At 64.5% G+C, this 16,351-nt stretch overlaps 2 protein-coding genes and 1 long non-coding RNA gene across 11 annotated transcripts; 2 read left to right on the top strand and 1 right to left on the bottom strand.

The window, feature by feature from the left end:
• Positions 1-940: 940 nt before the first annotated feature.
• DMPK (DM1 protein kinase) lies at positions 941-11,315 on the top strand. 9 transcript variants are annotated; one of them, XM_026013826.2, is made up of 15 exons: positions 941-1,410; positions 3,680-3,771; positions 4,057-4,140; positions 4,230-4,325; positions 4,910-5,058; positions 5,398-5,491; positions 5,740-5,946; positions 6,031-6,294; positions 6,968-7,053; positions 8,311-8,422; positions 9,131-9,321; positions 9,417-9,514; positions 9,679-9,725; positions 10,012-10,097; positions 10,432-11,315. In XM_026013826.2, exons 1-15 carry the CDS (start codon positions 1,251-1,253, stop codon positions 10,589-10,591), a joined length of 1,926 nt encoding a protein of 641 aa, XP_025869611.1. In that variant the 5' UTR covers positions 941-1,250; the 3' UTR covers positions 10,592-11,315. The 9 variants fall into 9 exon arrangements, with proteins under 9 accessions (XP_025869611.1, XP_025869612.1, XP_072611226.1 ...); XM_026013827.2 differs by having other exon boundaries at positions 976-1,410; positions 10,008-10,097; XM_026013828.2 differs by having other exon boundaries at positions 1,099-1,410; positions 6,031-6,279.
• LOC140598481 (uncharacterized) lies at positions 8,695-10,247 on the bottom strand. The gene is made up of 2 exons (XR_012000904.1): positions 10,153-10,247; positions 8,695-9,584 (listed from the first exon to the last, which is right to left on the bottom strand). It is a non-coding gene; the product is annotated as an uncharacterized lncRNA (long non-coding RNA).
• Positions 11,316-12,121: 806 nt separating the features above from the next.
• SIX5 (SIX homeobox 5) lies at positions 12,122-15,914 on the top strand. The gene is made up of 3 exons (XM_026014246.2): positions 12,122-13,012; positions 13,894-14,696; positions 14,945-15,914. Exons 1-3 carry the CDS (start codon positions 12,213-12,215, stop codon positions 15,562-15,564), a joined length of 2,223 nt encoding a protein of 740 aa, XP_025870031.2. The 5' UTR covers positions 12,122-12,212; the 3' UTR covers positions 15,565-15,914.
• Positions 15,915-16,351: the final 437 nt, after the last annotated feature.

Here is a 16,351-nt window from a genome sequence, read left to right as displayed (position 1 = left end):
AAGCAAGAGTTAGGCCCAGCCTCTCCCCAGCCCAGCGCCCGCCCTGTTCTATTCTAATGCAGGAACAACTGAAGGCCAGGGAGGGACGCACTCCAGGCACACAGCTCATACGGCCTGGGTACCGAGAAGGACGGACCCGCAAACGGAGGAAAGAGTGCCCCCAGGGCCCCCTTCCCAGTTGTTTGAAAGTGCCAGAACTGGTCAGTTCAGGGGGCGGGGGGGGGGGGTCTGCCCAGATGGGTCCCCCAGGTAACTCGCGAGGTGCCCAGAGTGTGCAGAACTCCTGGCCTCCTGCTGCCTCCAGGCCTCCTGGCCCCTGGGGCGCAGGCGTTCAGAGCCAGCTGGAGATCGTGGTCCGCACCCCCCCACCCCAGCACTGTCCAGCCCTACAGAGAACAACAAAAAGCCCTCAAGGCTGGCTCTCCGGAGCTGCAGGGAGTGGTGTCTTCCCGCTCTGCCCTCCACCCCCCGAAATGTTTCTGTTTCTAATCCTAGCCTGGGCAGGAATGTGGCTGTGCGGCCTGGGTCCAAGGAGCTATTTTGGGGGCTCCTTTGCCTCCCCCCGAGGCTTCAGCCAGCGGGTCACCCCTGGTCCTGGCTCCTGAGGGCCTCCCTTCCCAATTCTCTCACCACCCCTTCCCCACCTCCTGCCAAAAAAAAGTTAGTGTAAAGCAGAGGGCCTGAGGGCTAAATTTAAACCGTCCCAAAGTCTGAATCTGCGGCTGAGTCACCCGCGAAGCTCCCCTGGCCTCCTGCCCCCCCTTCCCAGGCCTCACCCCTTTCTCCCCCACCCCAATTCCAGGGCTTGAGAGGGGTGTTACACAATCCTCCTGAACCTCAATTGGCCCCCTCAGAATGGGAGGGCTCATCTTTGGCATCTGCCACACCTGTAGCTTACGCTGTGCTCCGCCTTTTTTTGGGGGGGGGGCAGGCATAGTGCAAGAGTTGAAGTTCTCCACCCCCATCTCACACTGAAGCTTTCTGAGGGGCCCAGGAGGGGAGGGAACTGGGGGGCCTGGCTCATGAGGGGTTAAGGCTGGGAGGCGGGAGGGGGCCGTACCCAGGGGTGGGGAGAAGGGGAGGAGGCCTCAGCAGCAGCCGAGAAGTGGCCAGAGAGGCCCAGGGGACAGCTGGGGACAGGCAGACATGCAGCCAGAGCCCCAAGGCCTGGACAGGGGCTGCCAGGCCCCATAACGGGAAGACCCCGAGCCCCCGGCCCGGGGAGGGGGCCATGGTGCTGCCTGGCCGACATGTCAGCCGAGGTGCGGCTGAGGCGGCTCCAGCAGCTGGTGCTGGACCCTGGCTTCCTGGGGCTGGAGCCCCTGCTCGACCTTCTCCTGGGCGTCCACCAGGAACTGGGTGCCTCCGACCTGGCCCAGGACAAGTATGTGGCCGACTTCTTGCAGTGGGGTAAGTGCCTGCCTGCATGGGTGCCCCAGGTTGGGGGGGCGTGGGGGCAGGGCAGAGGCAGAAGATGGGTCCGGGCACAGTGGCTGATAGTTGGGGGCAAGATGGACGTGGGAGAGCCTCCCATTCAGGAGCCCAAAACTTGGCCTGGGTCCCAGGGTTGCCATGCCCCTACCCCTGTGCACCCTGGCAGGGCTGGTTGGGGTCAGCAGAGGCTAGGGCAGCCGTGACTCAGAACCATGACCTGGGAGCCGTGGGTCAGGCTGGACTGGGCACAGCCTCCCATGGTCCTCCTGTGCTCCCTCCCCAAAGTCTAGGCGTAGGGACATGCCAGGACCCCCCCCCCCCCGCCCACCACCAAAATGGGCCCCATGGCCCTCCACCCTGGTTTCCCAGAGCACTGGGGCAGGCGGAAGGGACGGCATGGGGCAGCTGCCAGGGGCGCGGCCAATGGGCAGGTGTTTGGCGCCAGCCTCTCCAGCTGCCCCAACAGGTGCCCAGGCACTGGGAGGGTGCGGTGACTCAGGCCCTGGGGGAGAACCAGCTCTGCAGACAGGCGCTACCCAGCACCCCCACCCCCTGGATGGAGGAGAAATAGTTTAGGGTTCCTCTGGGTGTACCCACTTTCCACCTCAGCCCTGGTTGTCCCCTCTTGTCTGCACGGGGCAGCCTTGATTCCTTCCAGCATCCTAGGGCCCCTGTTCTCCTGATTTCTGACCTTCCAACTCTCCCACAAAGTCCCTCCTGGCCAGGTCTTTCCCTGGAGACTGGTCTGGAGGGAAGATGCTTCCACCTCAGCCTCTGGCCTTGTCTGCCCTCACCCTCTCCCCCCAGGGACTGAGGTTCACTTGGTTTTCTGTCTCTCTGACACTCTGACACTCTGCCCCTGCACTGGTTCATGCCTCGGTGGCTTGCTCTTGGTCCTTGGGCTCTGTATGTCTCTGCCTTCCTGCCCTTTCCCTCTCCCTCATTTCTTGTGTTCATCTCTCTCTGATCAGGCCCCGCTCCTGTCCCTCCCATTTCTCAGATAGGAAGGTGGAGACTAAAGGCCAGGCCATTCAGCCCCTGGAAGAACTTTCTTCCCACTTCCCCCAGCCCTTAGTAACTCTCTCAGCCCTGACTTTGCAGAGCATGAAGTTGAGCTAGCAGGGTAAACTGAGGCCAGAGCGTGGGACAGGGGTCTGGCTCTCCCTTAAGGAGCACTCCTTTTGTGGCCCGAGCAGCATCCTGCGGCCCCTCCCCTGTCAGGCTGCCGGGGAGGGGGAGGGGGCCCGGGTTCCTGCTGCCTTAAAAGGGCTCAACGTCTTGGCTCTCTCCTCCCTCCCCCGTTCCTGGGCCCTGGCTGGTTCTTCCCTGCCGGCCCACTCTCCCGGAACCTGCCATAGGCCCACTCTGTCTCCCCTTACTCTCCCCCGAACCCCTCCCTCTCTGTGTCCTGCCCCCCTAAGTCCCCCACCACCTCCCGGGCCTCCCTCTCCCTGTGGCCGGGTCTCTCCTCCACCTGCCCCTTCCGCCCCGCTACCTGCCCTCTTGAACATTCCTAGCTGTAGGACTTCGGGCTACTCTCTTCACCCCATCTCAGCCCTGATCTCCCCACCCGCAAATGAGGGGCAACAAGAGAAGCCCACTTCCTGGAGTTGAGGATGGAGCGAATGCACTAGAGCCCGGGATTTGGGTCCATGCTGCCTTTGTCTTCCTCTCCTGTTTCTTCCGGGGCCCCACCCCCAAATCCAGTGTTTCCCAAAGTGTGGTCCAAAGCCACTAGCATCTAAATAGACCTGGAGGTACTGGACTAAACTGAATGTTCCAGGACAGGATCAGAGACAGATTGAGAACTCTGGGGTGGGGGGCCTGTCTGGCGCTCCCACTCCCGCGGGAGTAGGGGTGGGGCTTGAAACGGGGTGGGGGGGGCAGCCTGAGGACTGGCTTACTATCTTCCTTTCTTCAGAGCCTCCTTTTCCCAGAGCTCGGCTCTCCACCTGCACCCACTAGAGTCCCTCCTGTTCAGTGCGCTTCCCCTAAAGGAGTTCCTCAGGCATCCCACATTTTTCTGTAGGAGGGCAGTTTGGGGTCCCCCAAACCTCACCTAGTGTTGTTGTGGGGAAGCCCTTGGGAGGCTGACAGTCCCAGGAGAGACACAGAGAAGAGAAAATGAGGGACAGAGGAGACCGAGGGAGGGGGTGGAAGAGACTGAGGGGCAGGGGGTGGGACGTCCTCCTGTCTCCCGGGTCAGTCCCAGTTAGCCTCGGTTCTCACCATCCCCGCCCCCCAGTGGAGCCCATCGCGGCGAGGCTTAAGGAGGCCCGACTGCAGAGGGATGACTTCGAGATTCTGAAGGTGATCGGACGCGGGGCGTTCAGCGAGGTGAGCCTGGAGTGGCGGCTGCAGGCCCGCGGAGCAGGCGACACGACTTTCCGTGCTGTGGGCGGGACCCAGAGGTTTGGGGCGGGACCTTAGAAATTGATGAATGACCGAGTTGAGAAAGCCTACACCAGCTGGGCGGGGGCGGGGCTTGAGGTCGCTGGGCGTGGCGTTAGCCGTGGGGGCGGGGCCAGGACTTGGTTGTGTCAGGGGCGGAGAAAAATCCTACGAGCCCGGGGATTGCCCCTGCCATCTCCGCCCCCCCAGTCACCCCGTTTCGGCCTTCAGGTAGCGGTGGTGAAGATGAAACAGACGGGCCAGGTGTATGCGATGAAGATCATGAATAAATGGGACATGCTGAAGAGAGGCGAGGTGAGGGCCAGGGCTGGATGTGCAGGGCGCTAGGATTACCCGCCCTGGCTCCCGCTCCCTGCCACTTAGTGCCTCTGGGTGCCCCGCAGGTGTCGTGCTTCCGCGAAGAGAGGGACGTGTTGGTGAACGGGGACCGGCGCTGGATCACGGAGCTGCACTTCGCCTTCCAGGACGAGAACTACTTGGTGAGCCTCAGGCCAGGGGGTACTAGGGAGACCGACCTAGTCCTGAGGCTGTCAGTGAACCCTGAGGCTGTCAGTGAGGCTGACAGTGAACCAGGCGGATTCAGGGAGAGGAAGTTCTAGGCTTTGGGAGCTGCCTCCAAATGGCTGCGGGTGTCTCTGGGTGTGGTGGGAATTGGTTTTCCTTTCCTGGGATGGGAGATGTCCCTTACTGTTCTTTTCCCGGATTGATTCTGGGGGATCCTGTAAAGATGCCACTGTCGGGGGGGAGGATCTCTTACCTGGACTGGGATAACTCTCTACAATCTATATGGGGGGCCCTGGGCAGGGTATCTAGCCTCTGTACTTTGGCCACTGGGAACTCTCTGGGCTTTTTCCCCTCTCCCTGTCTAGTGACATCCTGGGAGAATTAGGTTTGGGGGGTGTGTGTGTCTCTGATTTGGCCTGGGAGATTTCTTGGGCTCTAGGAGCTGGGGTTGCGGGATCTCTGCCCAGGGATGGGGCATCTGCGGCAGTCTTTGTCCCGGGCTGTTAGCCGTTCAGTGCCGAGGGGTGCGACTGACCCCCCATGACACGCCCCCTGCCAGTACCTGGTCATGGAGTACTACGTGGGCGGGGACCTGCTAACGCTGCTGAGCAAGTTTGGGGAGCGGATCCCGGCCGAAATGGCGCGCTTCTATCTGGCCGAGATTGTCATGGCCATAGACTCAGTGCACCGGCTGGGCTATGTACACAGGTGGGCGCCGCAGGGGCTGAGGGGCGGGGACTGGGGGGCGGGGCCCAGAGAGGGAAAGCAGAAGTTGCACGGGGGGTGGGGGCAGGGTACCGCAGAGGTTGGAGCCCAGAGGGGGCGGGGCCCGGGGGGAGACCTCATTGGTCCACTGGGAACAGGACCCGAGGAGTGGGGTTCAGAATCCCCTAAGGGGGGTTGAGGGGTAGGGCCCTGAGAGGCCACAATTGGAGAGCAGGGTCTCCCTAAGAGGGGAGGACCCTAGGCCGTGGGGCCTGCAGGGGTGGAGCCTGGTGAGATGGATGGGAGAGGCTCACTTTTCCCCCTCACCTTCCGTTTGCGCAGGGACATCAAACCCGACAACATCCTACTAGACCGGTGTGGCCACATCCGTTTGGCCGACTTCGGCTCCTGCCTCAAGTTGCGGGCAGACGGAACGGTGAGCGGTGCCCCGCTTCAGGCAACTCGGGCCCCCAGTGAGGAGTGGGCTCAGGTGGGGGGACCAGAAGTGCAGAGTGCGGGGGCAGGGCTGAGGCGCACAGGTAGTTAGGGTGGGGGTCCCATCAGTTGTGGAGGGGGAAAGAGGGTGAGAGGCTCGGGGTTAGAACAGGCCAGGGGAGGGACCAAGCACTCGGGGCGTGGCTAGGAGGGGCGGGGCCGATCCCAGCTGTGGACCTTTTGGCTCAGGTGCGGTCGCTGGTGGCTGTGGGCACCCCGGACTACTTGTCCCCCGAGATCCTGCAGGCCGTAGGCGGTGGGCCTGGGATGGGCAGCTATGGGCCGGAGTGTGACTGGTGGGCGCTGGGAGTGTTCGCCTATGAGATGTTCTACGGGCAGACGCCCTTCTACGCCGACTCCACGGCTGAGACCTACGGCAAGATCGTGCACTATAAGGTGAGCACGGCCAGAGAAACCCCTGATCTCCCTCCACATGTACTGCCAGGCTTACGTCCCCCGCCTTCCCTCTCCCTCGTGCAGGAGCACCTGTCTCTGCCGCTGGTCGATGCGGGGGTCCCTGAGGAGGCTAGAGACCTCATCCAGCAACTGCTGTGTCCCCCTGAGACGCGGCTGGGCCGGGACGGAGCAGGTGATTTCCAGAATCATCCTTTTTTCTTTGGCCTTGACTGGGACGGTCTCCGAGACAGCGTGCCCCCTTTTACGCCGGATTTTGAGGGTGCCACTGACACGTGCAACTTCGATGTGGTGGAAGATGGGCTCACTGCCATGGTGAGCGGGGGCGGGGTAGGTACCTGCAACCCCTGCTGGGCAGAGGGTATCCCCCCTCCATCCCTCACCCATAAAGTTGGGGTTAGAATAGTACCCATCTCCTCGGGTCTTGAAATCATTCCTCTCTCAGAGCACCTGTTCTGTGACCTGCCCCGCGCTGGGAACCCAGCGATGACCTGGGTTCACAGTCTAGTGGGGAACATAGACTGGTCCCCAGTGACTCCCCAGAGAGTTCAGAGGTGAGATGGGGGAATGCAGGGGGTGGGGCTCCTGGATTCAGCATGGAAAGTTTCGGAGGGCTTCCTGGAGGAGGTGTTATTGGAGCTGGGACCTGGAGCGATGAGAAGTGAGAGGCAGGAAAGCACCGTTTTGTGGAGAAATCTCTCTTAGGCCTTCTCTCAATTGTGGTACAAGCTATCCTGTGTGTGTTCAGCTTGGGTGCCTTGTGCTGGGTGCTGCTGGGGACACACAGGGACCGAGCCAGTCCTGGTCCCACCCTCATCCACTTACAGCCTAGAGAAGTATATAATTACAGTGTGGAGAGTGTCCCGAGGGAAGTTACAGGATATATTGAAAGAAAATGAGGGAGGGGCCACTTCAGATAGGCTCCAAGCTGGGGTGGGGTGAGGAGCAGGGGACCAGCCCTGACAAGCACCGGTCACTCCACATCTGTGTTTCTCTTGTACAGGAGACGCTGTCTGACATGCGGGAAGGCATGCCACTGGGAGTCCACCTGCCATTTGTGGGCTACTCCTACTCCTGCATGGCCCTCAGGTAGGCACTGCCCCTGGGCAGCCTGTGAGGAGTGGCAACACCCAGTGGGATTGCAGGATCAGTCTTGGAACTTGACTGCCTTGGGACCAAGGACTATTAGGACTCCAGAGGTGTAGGACCTTAAAATCTCAGACTATAAGTAATGCAAAATTACAGATTCAGTTGTAAAGTCTCAGAGCCACAGACAGCCTTCCAGAAGCTTCCAACCTTCCACTTTTTGATTTCTAGTACAGTCATGGGAATCGGAATTCTCAGAATCTTAGAAAATAAGAATTTCAAAAATAAGAATTTTTTTAAGTCACTCTTAAAGGAATACAAACTCGTTGGACCACTCGTATAACCGCAAACCTTTTAGAAACATTAATTATACAAACAATACCTTGCTTGCACAAGTAAATTAGAACATTTGGACAAGGAAGAGGAAGCCCACCATCAACGATGGTCCTTGGCTCACATATGCGTACTCATACCTGACAACTGTGAGAACGTGCTGTGTTCTAGTCTGTTTTGTTACTGGACAGTGTATAGCAAATGCCACTTCTTATTCTGAATGAATGAAAGCGTGAGCCACTGGGCAGTATTCTCATGGGGCGGGACAGGACTCAGTTGATCTGGCTTCTTTGTTATAACCCAGGCTGGATGAACAGCTTTGGCTTGGTCTCGGTGAGCACCCAGGCTCATGATCGGGCCTTTGAGACCTGTTTACACGGGAGGGAGCCCTGGGCCGGAGGGGACATCCACTTTTACTGCAATTTCATATACCCGGAGAGGTTGTGACCCCTTCCCAGCAGCTGGGTATGGCAGGGGTTGGGGTGCTGATGACTAGAGTCATTGTCCTGGGGTCCCACACCCAATCTAAATACCATGTCTTTGGAGGTGGCTAGAGGTGGGTGGGGTCCTCCTCCCTGTCCTGACCTCCTAAGGAGAGGAGTCCGCAAAGGTCCAATGGAGAGAGATGAGCAGACCCCAAAGCATGGGTGTCTGGACCCCAGGATCTTCCAGAAGGTGCAGAGAGGCTGGTTCCCAGGGGCATGAGGCCACGTGAGTGGCAGGCCTTTACTAACAAGAAGGGGACTTGTCACACCAACCTGGCAACTTGTCCCTTTCTCTCTGCCCCTCTCCCCTCACACTAGGGGGTCTTCAGGGTCTGGCTCTCCCATGACCACAGGAGAGGGAGTCCTGGCTCTGAACCCAGGGGATGGGCAACCTCCCCAGGGGGCCCAGCTCTCCGTCCCCTGGCCCTGTTCCTCTCTCCAGGGACGAGGAGGTCCTAGGCCCCACGGCCATGGAACTGGAGGCCGAGCCATTGCCTGAGCCACCTGTGCAAGCGCCCAGCCCGGAGCCCCCAATGTCCCCACCAGAGGAAACGGTGAGTCTTTTTGAAGGAGAAGGCCCGTCAGGGACGAACCAGAGAGCAGGCAAGGGCTTCCGGGGTCTTGTGTGCTGTGGAGTGCTAAGCCCTCTTGGGGCTCACTTGACAGAAGGGGACAGAAAACAGTAGAGACAAAATTATTCAGTCAGAAATGATCGCTATGAAGAAATTAGAACAAGTCATTGTGTGGGGGAGGTGGGGGACTCCTCAGGAGGAGGAGGAGGAGGAGGAGGAGGAGGATTGCCCATGGGAAGAAACATACCCACTGGTCAGCAGACAAAGCCTCAAGGCAAAGGTTTATTCTGGAACAGGAAAGCAGGGTGGTAAGGTGACTTGTTCTAGGAGCAGTGGGAGGTGGAGGGTGAGGGGAGGGGAGACTGAGGCCCACAGGAAACAACCAAATGGGGCCTTTTGATGAGGCAGGCCTTGCCCTGAGGGTGCTGAGGGGCCCGAGGGGAGAGGGACAGGGACAAGCTGGGCTAGAGTTTTAGGAACAGCCCTTTGGTTCCTGGGTGGAGGGTGGGTGGGAAGGGCCAGGACCAAAGGCTGGAGACAGGAGCTGCTGTTGGTTAGGGGAGGAGGAGAACTGGGTCAGCAGAGGAGCTGTGGGGTCCCAGAAAGTTCTAGAGGACAAGGGAGGATCCTAGCCCAGGTCCTGGGTGCCGCAGGAGCCACAGGCAGCCCTAAGTGTGGTCACGCCCGCAGGCTGAAGCGGCGGTTCCGGAAGCCCTTCCGGAGGCCTTTCCGGCGGTGGCGGCAGCGGCCGCGGTGGAAGCCCAGGTGACCCAGGTGACGCTGCGGGAGCTCCAGGAGGCCCTGGAGGAGGAGGTGCTCACACGGCAGAGCCTGAGCCAGGAGCTGGAGGCCATCCGCACAGCTAACCAAAACTTTGCCAGGTCGGGGTCAGGGTCGGGGCTCCGGGCTGCTCTCTACCGCCAGCAGCCTGTCCCGCTCGGGTCCCGGAGTGCTCACGGCCTTTACCTCCCCACAGTCAGCTCCGGGAGGCGGAGGCCCGGAACCAGGACCTGGAGGCGCGCGTCCAGCAGCTGCAGGAGCGGATGGAGCTGCTGCAGGCGGGGGCAGATGCAGGCGAGTCCCTCATGCGTCTCCTTTCCCGAGGGCAACGGGGGGAAGGTGGGCCCACGGCGTGTGTGGACACCTGGGGGAGGGCGAGGGGCCCAGGCTGGGGCACGCCGCGCCACCGCCCTCCTCCGTCCCTCCACACGCCCTATGCCTCTCTCTTCTCCTTCCAGCTGTCACGGGGGTCCCCAGTCCCCGGGCCACGGATGCACCTTCCCATGTAAGACCCCTCTTTTTACCCCTGAATCAAGCCTGCTGGCCCCTCTGCAGACCCCGTACCCCCATCCAGGCTTAGGGACCACCCTATCTCTTGGGGCTCCAGGAGGCAGACACCCTCCAGCCCCACGTCTACCAGATATCCCTCGGTCCAGGCCTCCAACCAGGTCCCCTCTAGGATCTCCCTAGATTCCTTCCCGACTCCCTCCGCTGCCTCTCGCCCCCTGCCGAGGGCGGTCGGGCCGGGCTGGGCTCGGATCGGGTCACCTGTCCCTTCTCTCTCCAGCTAGATGGCCCCCAGGCCGTGGCTCGGGGCCAATGCCCGCTGGTGGGGCCAGGCCCCATGCACCGCCGCCACCTGCTGCTCCCTGCCAGGGTACGTCCGGCTGCTCACGCCCGCCGCCGCCGCGCCCCCTCCTCGCTCCACGTACCCCCAGCCGCCTCTGCTTAGCTGCGCCTCTGTCGGGCGGGGCCCGCCGCGGGGAGGGAGGGTGCCCGAGCAGCCAATCAGCACAGGCCGCTAGGAAGCAGCCAGTGGCGAGTTCGGACAAGACTTAAGGCTTGGCCAGCGGACCAACCGCAGCTGCCCGCGGGGGCGGGGCGGAGTGCAGAGGCCTGTGGACCCTCCTCCGGGCGGAGGCGTGGCGAGTCTCAGGAGCCAATCGGCGGGCCGTGTCACGGGGGACCTGATCCCGCCCCTTTGTCCGCAGGTCCCTAAGCCTGACCTATCGGAGGCGCGTTCCCTGCTCCAGTTCGCCGTTGCTCTGGCTGCTGCCGCCGCCTTGGGCTGCACTGGGTTGGTGGCCCGCGCCGACCATCTCGCCCCGGTCTGGCGCCAGCCGGGAGCCGCCTTCGCCCCCTGAACCCTAGAGCCCCAAGCCGGAGGGTTGGGTGCCTTGGGCACGGCCCAGAAGCCGCTCCCACCGCCTCCCCGTGCGCACCGCTCCAAGCGTGGGTCTCCGCCCCAGCTCCAGCCCTGTGATCCGGGCCCGCCCCCTGGCGGCCGGGGAGGGAGGAGCCGGGCCCGCGGTCGGAGCACGGGGCTCCTGGAAGGCTTGTAACCGGGAATGCCGCAGCCGCTGCCGCGGGGATGGCACGCCGCTTCCTTCCTACGGCCTGGCTGAGCCCCGACACGGATGGGCAAACTGCGATCTAGAGGAGGCAGCACAGGGCCGGGGTGGGCCGTCAGTGTTGCCTGCCCCGCCCCCCTCGGCTCGCAGACCACAAATCCTTGTGCACGAGGCCCTGCTGTCCCCAAGAACGTTCTCTTCCCGCGGCGAACGTCCAGTGCGAGCTCAGCCCGCTCTCTCGGGAACCTTGTGCTTTTGCCAGCCCCGCTTTTTCGGGGACTCCCGCGCCCTCCTCACGTAGGCTGCTCTCGGAGCCACCGCAGGCTCCGCCTGCCCGCCTCGGCAGTTTGGGTATTTATTGACCTGTCTGTCCCCCGACCCGCTGACAGGCTCCAGGACCCCAGCGCCCTAACCCACGTTTTGGATGCACTGAGACCCCGACATTCCTCAGTATTTATTGTCTCTCCCCACCTAGGACCCCACCCCCGATCCTCGCGAATAAAAGGCCCTCCCGTCTGCCCAAAGCTCTGAACTGCGCGGTGTCCGCTCTCTTTGCGTTGCGGGAAGGAGGCTGCTCGGTGGGCCCAATCGGAAGGCGAGTGGAGGCGGCCAATGGCCTGGCGGGAAGCTAGCGGGGACGCCGAGCGGACGAATCGGGGCTGGGGGTGGGGGTGGGGACGACGAGGGGCGTGGCCTCGGCCCCCGGCCAATAAGAGAGGGCTAGCGAGCCACCGGGAGGCACCGCCCCCTGTCCAGCTGTGGCCCAGCTGTGCCACCCGCTCGCCGGGAAGAAGGGGGCTGGGCCGCCTGCGCGCGCGGCCATCCTCCGCCCACTGCGCCTGCGCGGGCCACGCGCCTGGGTTCCAGAGACTTGCTCAAGAAAAGTTGCTGCAAACTTTCTAACCCGTTTCCCTCCGCCCCTTCTCCCTGCCAGACCCGCCCCCCTGCGGAGCCGGGAATTCCGAGGGGCGGAGCGCAGGCCGAGATGGGGAGTGGGGGGGCCTTCAGAGGACTCTGGAGACGGAGGCGTGCAGAAGCTTAGTCTCGGGGCGGAGGTGGCTTCGCGCCCTTAGCCCTCCCGGACGGCCCGTTACCTTCTCCGTTGTCCCGATGGGGAAACTGAGGCCCTGAGCCTGAGGCACACGCGGGGGGAGGCAAAAAGCGCGGCCTGAGGCGGAGGGAAAACAAAAGGAGAATCACGGAGAGACGGGGAGGGGGGCGGGCACTCACACAGACACCGGCACCGAGACCCAAGTGGAGAGCTGGGCCTTGCATTGCTGCGGGAGACGCGGGGTCGTCGGCGGGGGAGAAGATCGGGGAGCGCGAAGGGGAGGGCGGAGAGGGGGGACGGCGGGGGAGGGGGCTGGGGAAAGCCCGAGGGAGGAGGAGAAGGAGGGAGGAACTTCCCAAAGTTGCAAAACATGGCTACCTTGCCTGCGGAGCCGAGCGCGGGGCCGGCGGCCGGGGGGGAGGCGGTGGCGGCGGCGGCGACCGAAGAAGAGGAGGAGGAAGCGCGCCAGCTCCTGCAGACTTTGCAGGCGGCCGAGGGTGAGGCGGCGGCCGCGGCCGCGGCCGGGGCGGGCGAAGCGGCGGCGGGAGCGGAGGGCCCGGGATCCCCGGGCGTCCCCGGGTCGCCCCCCGAGGCCGCTGCCGAGCCGCCCACGGGCCTCCGCTTCTCGCCGGAGCAGGTGGCGTGCGTCTGCGAGGCGCTGCTACAGGCGGGCCACGCCGGCCGCTTGAGCCGCTTCCTGGGCGCGCTGCCCCCGGCCGAGCGCCTACGTGGCAGCGATCCGGTGCTGCGCGCTCGGGCCCTGGTGGCCTTCCAGCGGGGCGAGTACGCCGAGCTCTACCGGCTGCTCGAGAGCCGCCCCTTCCCCGCCGCCCACCACGCCTTTCTGCAGGACCTCTACCTGCGCGCGCGCTACCACGAGGCCGAGCGGGCCCGCGGCCGCGCGCTGGGCGCAGTGGACAAGTACCGTCTGCGCAAGAAGTTCCCGCTGCCCAAGACCATATGGGACGGCGAGGAGACCGTCTACTGCTTCAAGGAGCGCTCCCGCGCCGCGCTCAAGGCCTGCTATCGCGGCAACCGCTACCCTACGCCGGACGAGAAGCGCCGCCTGGCCACGCTCACCGGCCTCTCGCTCACGCAGGTCAGCAACTGGTTCAAGAACCGGCGACAGCGCGATCGGACCGGGGGCGGCGGCGGCGCGCCTTGCAAGAGGTGAGGGGACCCGGGCGGCGCAGGTCCCGCTTTCCCGGGGACGCGCTACCCACCAGCTACACCCCCCCCCCCATGCCCACCGCTGGAGTCCGCGCTCAGAGCTCCTGGGACACCTCCGGCTCACACCTTCGGGCGCCCCCCAGGGCGCGAGGGAGACGTGTGGACGGAGCAGGCGCGCGCCCCGGGCCCTCGCCCCGACCCCACCGCGCCTGTCGCGGAGGCTGGGAAACCTCTTTCCTCCGCTCCGCTCAGAGCTCCGTCCCCTGTCCCATCCGTGTTCGTGGCTGGGGCGGGGGGGTGGGGGCGGGAGGCATTGAGAAAACGGGGGCCGGGGCCGGGCCCTTGCCCCCCACCCCGCGTGGGGGCATCAGCCTTTCGGGGCCGCGGCTCTTCCTCACCCCCCAACCCCCCTCTGGGCCCAAACAGCGTGGTCCGTCGTCTGTCTTTGTTGTGAAACGTGAACCTTCCCCAGCTCCGGTTTCCCTGTAACCCAAGCCCTTCCCCTCCCACCCTGCGCGCCGGCCTCTCGCTCCCTTTTCTGACGCCCCGGGCGGGGGGGGGCGGGGGGAGGCACCGGGAACTGAGCGCGCGGCAGCCTCCGCACTCTCCCGGCGGGCGCTGGGCTGCTTTCAGCCCGACCCCGGGGCGCCGGGCGGCCGAGGGGCCGGGCGAGGAGCCTCCCGGGGCGCCCGCTTTAGCTTTTATGAGCAGGACCAGTGCTCCACTGCAGAGGCTCCGACTTGGGTGGGGGAGTCTATGACCCCTTGAAGCCTTTGGCTGCCAAAGATTGGCCTGGGGAGGAGGTGGGGCGGCGGGGGCTTGCTGGCCAGCGGGGAACCCCAGCGATCGGGGCCACAACTCACAGTCCTTTCTCTGGCCAGCGAGTCTGACGGGAACCCCACCACGGAGGACGAGTCCAGCCGCAGCCCCGAGGACCTGGACAGGGGGGTGGCTCCGGTGGCTGCGGAGGCCCCCGCCCAGGGCTCTCTATTCCTGGCCGGGGCCGCCCCGCCCGCGCCCTGCCCCGCCTCCTCGTCCATCCTGGTGAACGGGAGCTTCCTGGCGGCGGGCAGCTCCCCCGCCGTGCTCCTCAACGGGAGTCCCGTCATCATCAACAGCCTGGCCCTCGGGGAGGCCTCCAGCCTGGGCCCCCTGCTGCTGGCGGGCGGCAGTGGCGCCCCTCCGACGCAGCCCGGTGCCCCGGGGGCCGGGGAGGGCAAGACCTCCCTGGTCCTGGACCCGCAGACCGGGGAGGTTCGACTAGAGGAGGCTCCGCCCGAGGCCTCCGAGACCAAGGAGGCCCAGGTGGCCGCTTCCGGGACGCCTGCAGAGGAGGCCGCCGGGCCGCTGCCCCAAGTGGTGCCTGGGCCCCCACCGGCTGCCACCTTCCCCCTGCCCCCGGGACCGGTGCCTTCTGTGGCCGCTCCCCAAGTGGTGCCGCTCTCTCCCCCGCCGGGGTACCCGGCAGGCCTGGGCCCCGCCTCCCCGCTGTTGAACCTGCCCCAGGTGGTGCCCACCTCTCAGGTGGTGACCCTGCCCCAGGCTGTGGGGCCGCTGCAGCTGTTAGCCGCCGGCCCGGGCAGCCCTGTGAAGGTGGCGGCCGCCGCGGGCCCTGCCAATGTGCACCTGATAAACTCCGGGGTGGGCGTGACGGCCCTGCAGCTTCCTTCCGCCGCTGCGCCAGGTACCTCTCGCCTTGCCGGGGCCTCGGGGTGGGTGCAGGCAGGGGCTTCTGGGAGGTGGGCAGCCCCTCCCTGGCACCACCTGAGTCAAGTGGTGGCAGGAGGCCCAGGCCACGCAGCCCCGGCGCCACCCGCAAGGGGGCTCGGAGAGGCCTCTGGCTGGTCCCCTCACCCCCCCCCCCCCCCGCTGCTGCCCCCCAGAGCGTTGTTGTCTTCACCCCCACACCTGGCCTACCTCTCATCCCCACAGGAAACTTTCTCCTGGCCAACCCGGTGTCCGGCAGCCCCATCGTGACGGGCGTGGCCGTCCAGCAGGGCAAGATCATCCTCACCGCCACCTTCCCCACGAGCATGCTGGTCTCCCAGGTCCTGCCGCCTGCCCCTAGCCTGGCCCTGCCCCTGAAGCCAGACGCGGCCATCTCGGTGCCCGAAGGAGCCCTCCCTGTGGCCCCCAGCCCCGCTCTCCCCGACGTCCACGCCCTTGGCCCGCTTTCCGCACAGCAGCCGCCGCAGCCACCGCCTGGCCCCGCCACTGCCGCCGCAGCCACCAGCCTGCCCTTCGCGGATTCCTCGGCTCTCCTCCCGGGCTTCCCGGCGCCGCCGCCCGAAGGGCTCATGTTGTCGCCCGCGGCCATGCCCATCTGGCCAGCAGGGCTGGAACTGAGCGGCGGCACAGAAGGGCTGCTGGAAGCAGAGAAGGGGCTGGGGACGCAGGCCCCCCACACCGTGCTGAGGCTGCCGGACCCCGACCCCGAGGGGCTGCTCCTGGGGTCTGCGGCAGGGGGCGAGGCGGACGAGGGGCTGGAGGCTGAGCCGAAGGTTCTGACGCAGCTCCAGTCGGTGCCTGTGGAAGATTCCCTGGAACTGTGACCCCCGCTGGGCCTCCTCGCCTCTCCTGACCATGGTGCTCAAGATCCAGGACGGCCTGGGAGGAGGGGGCCGCTCACACACAATAGCTGCGAGCTGAAGATGCCACACACTACGGTCCCAGATGCCCGGCTCCCCGGCCGCTGAACCTCTCCAAGCCCTGCAGGTGCCGGGGGACTCGCCCCTGTCCACTCCTGCCTGGGGACACTGTCCTCGGAATCAGTGGCCTCCTCTGTTACAGCCCTCTCCTTGCTCTGTGCCCCGAGTGAATGGAGGAGGTTTGGGGGTCCTGACTCGGGGGCTATGCCCCCCTCAACCTGGTACTAGCTGTGAGCTGAAAGCCCTGCCAGATGGCTGGATGGCCAACCCCCTCGAGCCCTCTCCCTGTCACTCCTTAAAACACTATTAATAGCTCCACCACTGCTTGGAGCCGGAGGGCGGAGGCCAGACAGTCCTGTGCCCGAGCTTGACCTAGCCTCCCGGCTGGGCCCTTCCTGCTGCAAAGTGAGCAGGTGTGTGGGGAGGCCCGGCTGAGGCTCCTCCTGGACTAGAGCCCTCCCTACCACGTCCAGCCCCAGACCAAAGATCCCCCTCCCCCCTGGGGCACCCCTGACCCCGTGTCTAGTTTGTATCATAAATCTTTATTTTTCTAGGACATGTTATGCCTCCGTTTCAATTAAAATAAAGTTAACAGACAACTAGAATCTCCTGGGGTGTGGGTTACCTTCTAAAGCACTTGTCCAAAGGAGACACTGAACCCTAAGAAGGCCCACCTGAGATTGGAGCTTTC

Source organism: Vulpes vulpes, chromosome 1 (assembly GCF_048418805.1).
Source record: "Vulpes vulpes isolate BD-2025 chromosome 1, VulVul3, whole genome shotgun sequence".
NCBI classification, from domain to species: domain Eukaryota; kingdom Metazoa; phylum Chordata; class Mammalia; order Carnivora; family Canidae; genus Vulpes; species Vulpes vulpes.
The sequence above is the reverse complement of the archived record's forward strand: the minus strand, read 5'-3'. Positions and strand labels throughout refer to the sequence as shown.

What these genes read in the sequence shown, in the direction of transcription:
- DMPK (XM_026013826.2), top strand. Translation starts at nt 1,251, where the DNA reads ATGTCAGCCGAGGTGCGGCTGAGGCGGCTCCAGCAGCTGGTGCTGGAC. An exon ending in AGTTGCGGGCAGACGGAACG is followed by an intron (nt 5,492 to 5,739) that starts GTGAGCGGTGCC and finishes CTTTTGGCTCAG; the next exon opens with GTGCGGTCGCTGGTGGCTGT. An exon ending in ACCTGCTGCTCCCTGCCAGG is followed by an intron (nt 10,098 to 10,431) that starts GTACGTCCGGCT and finishes CTTTGTCCGCAG; the next exon opens with GTCCCTAAGCCTGACCTATC.
- SIX5 (XM_026014246.2), top strand. Translation starts at nt 12,213, where the DNA reads ATGGCTACCTTGCCTGCGGAGCCGAGCGCGGGGCCGGCGGCCGGGGGG. An exon ending in GGCGGCGCGCCTTGCAAGAG is followed by an intron (nt 13,013 to 13,893) that starts GTGAGGGGACCC and finishes TTCTCTGGCCAG; the next exon opens with CGAGTCTGACGGGAACCCCA. An exon ending in TCCTTCCGCCGCTGCGCCAG is followed by an intron (nt 14,697 to 14,944) that starts GTACCTCTCGCC and finishes TCATCCCCACAG; the next exon opens with GAAACTTTCTCCTGGCCAAC.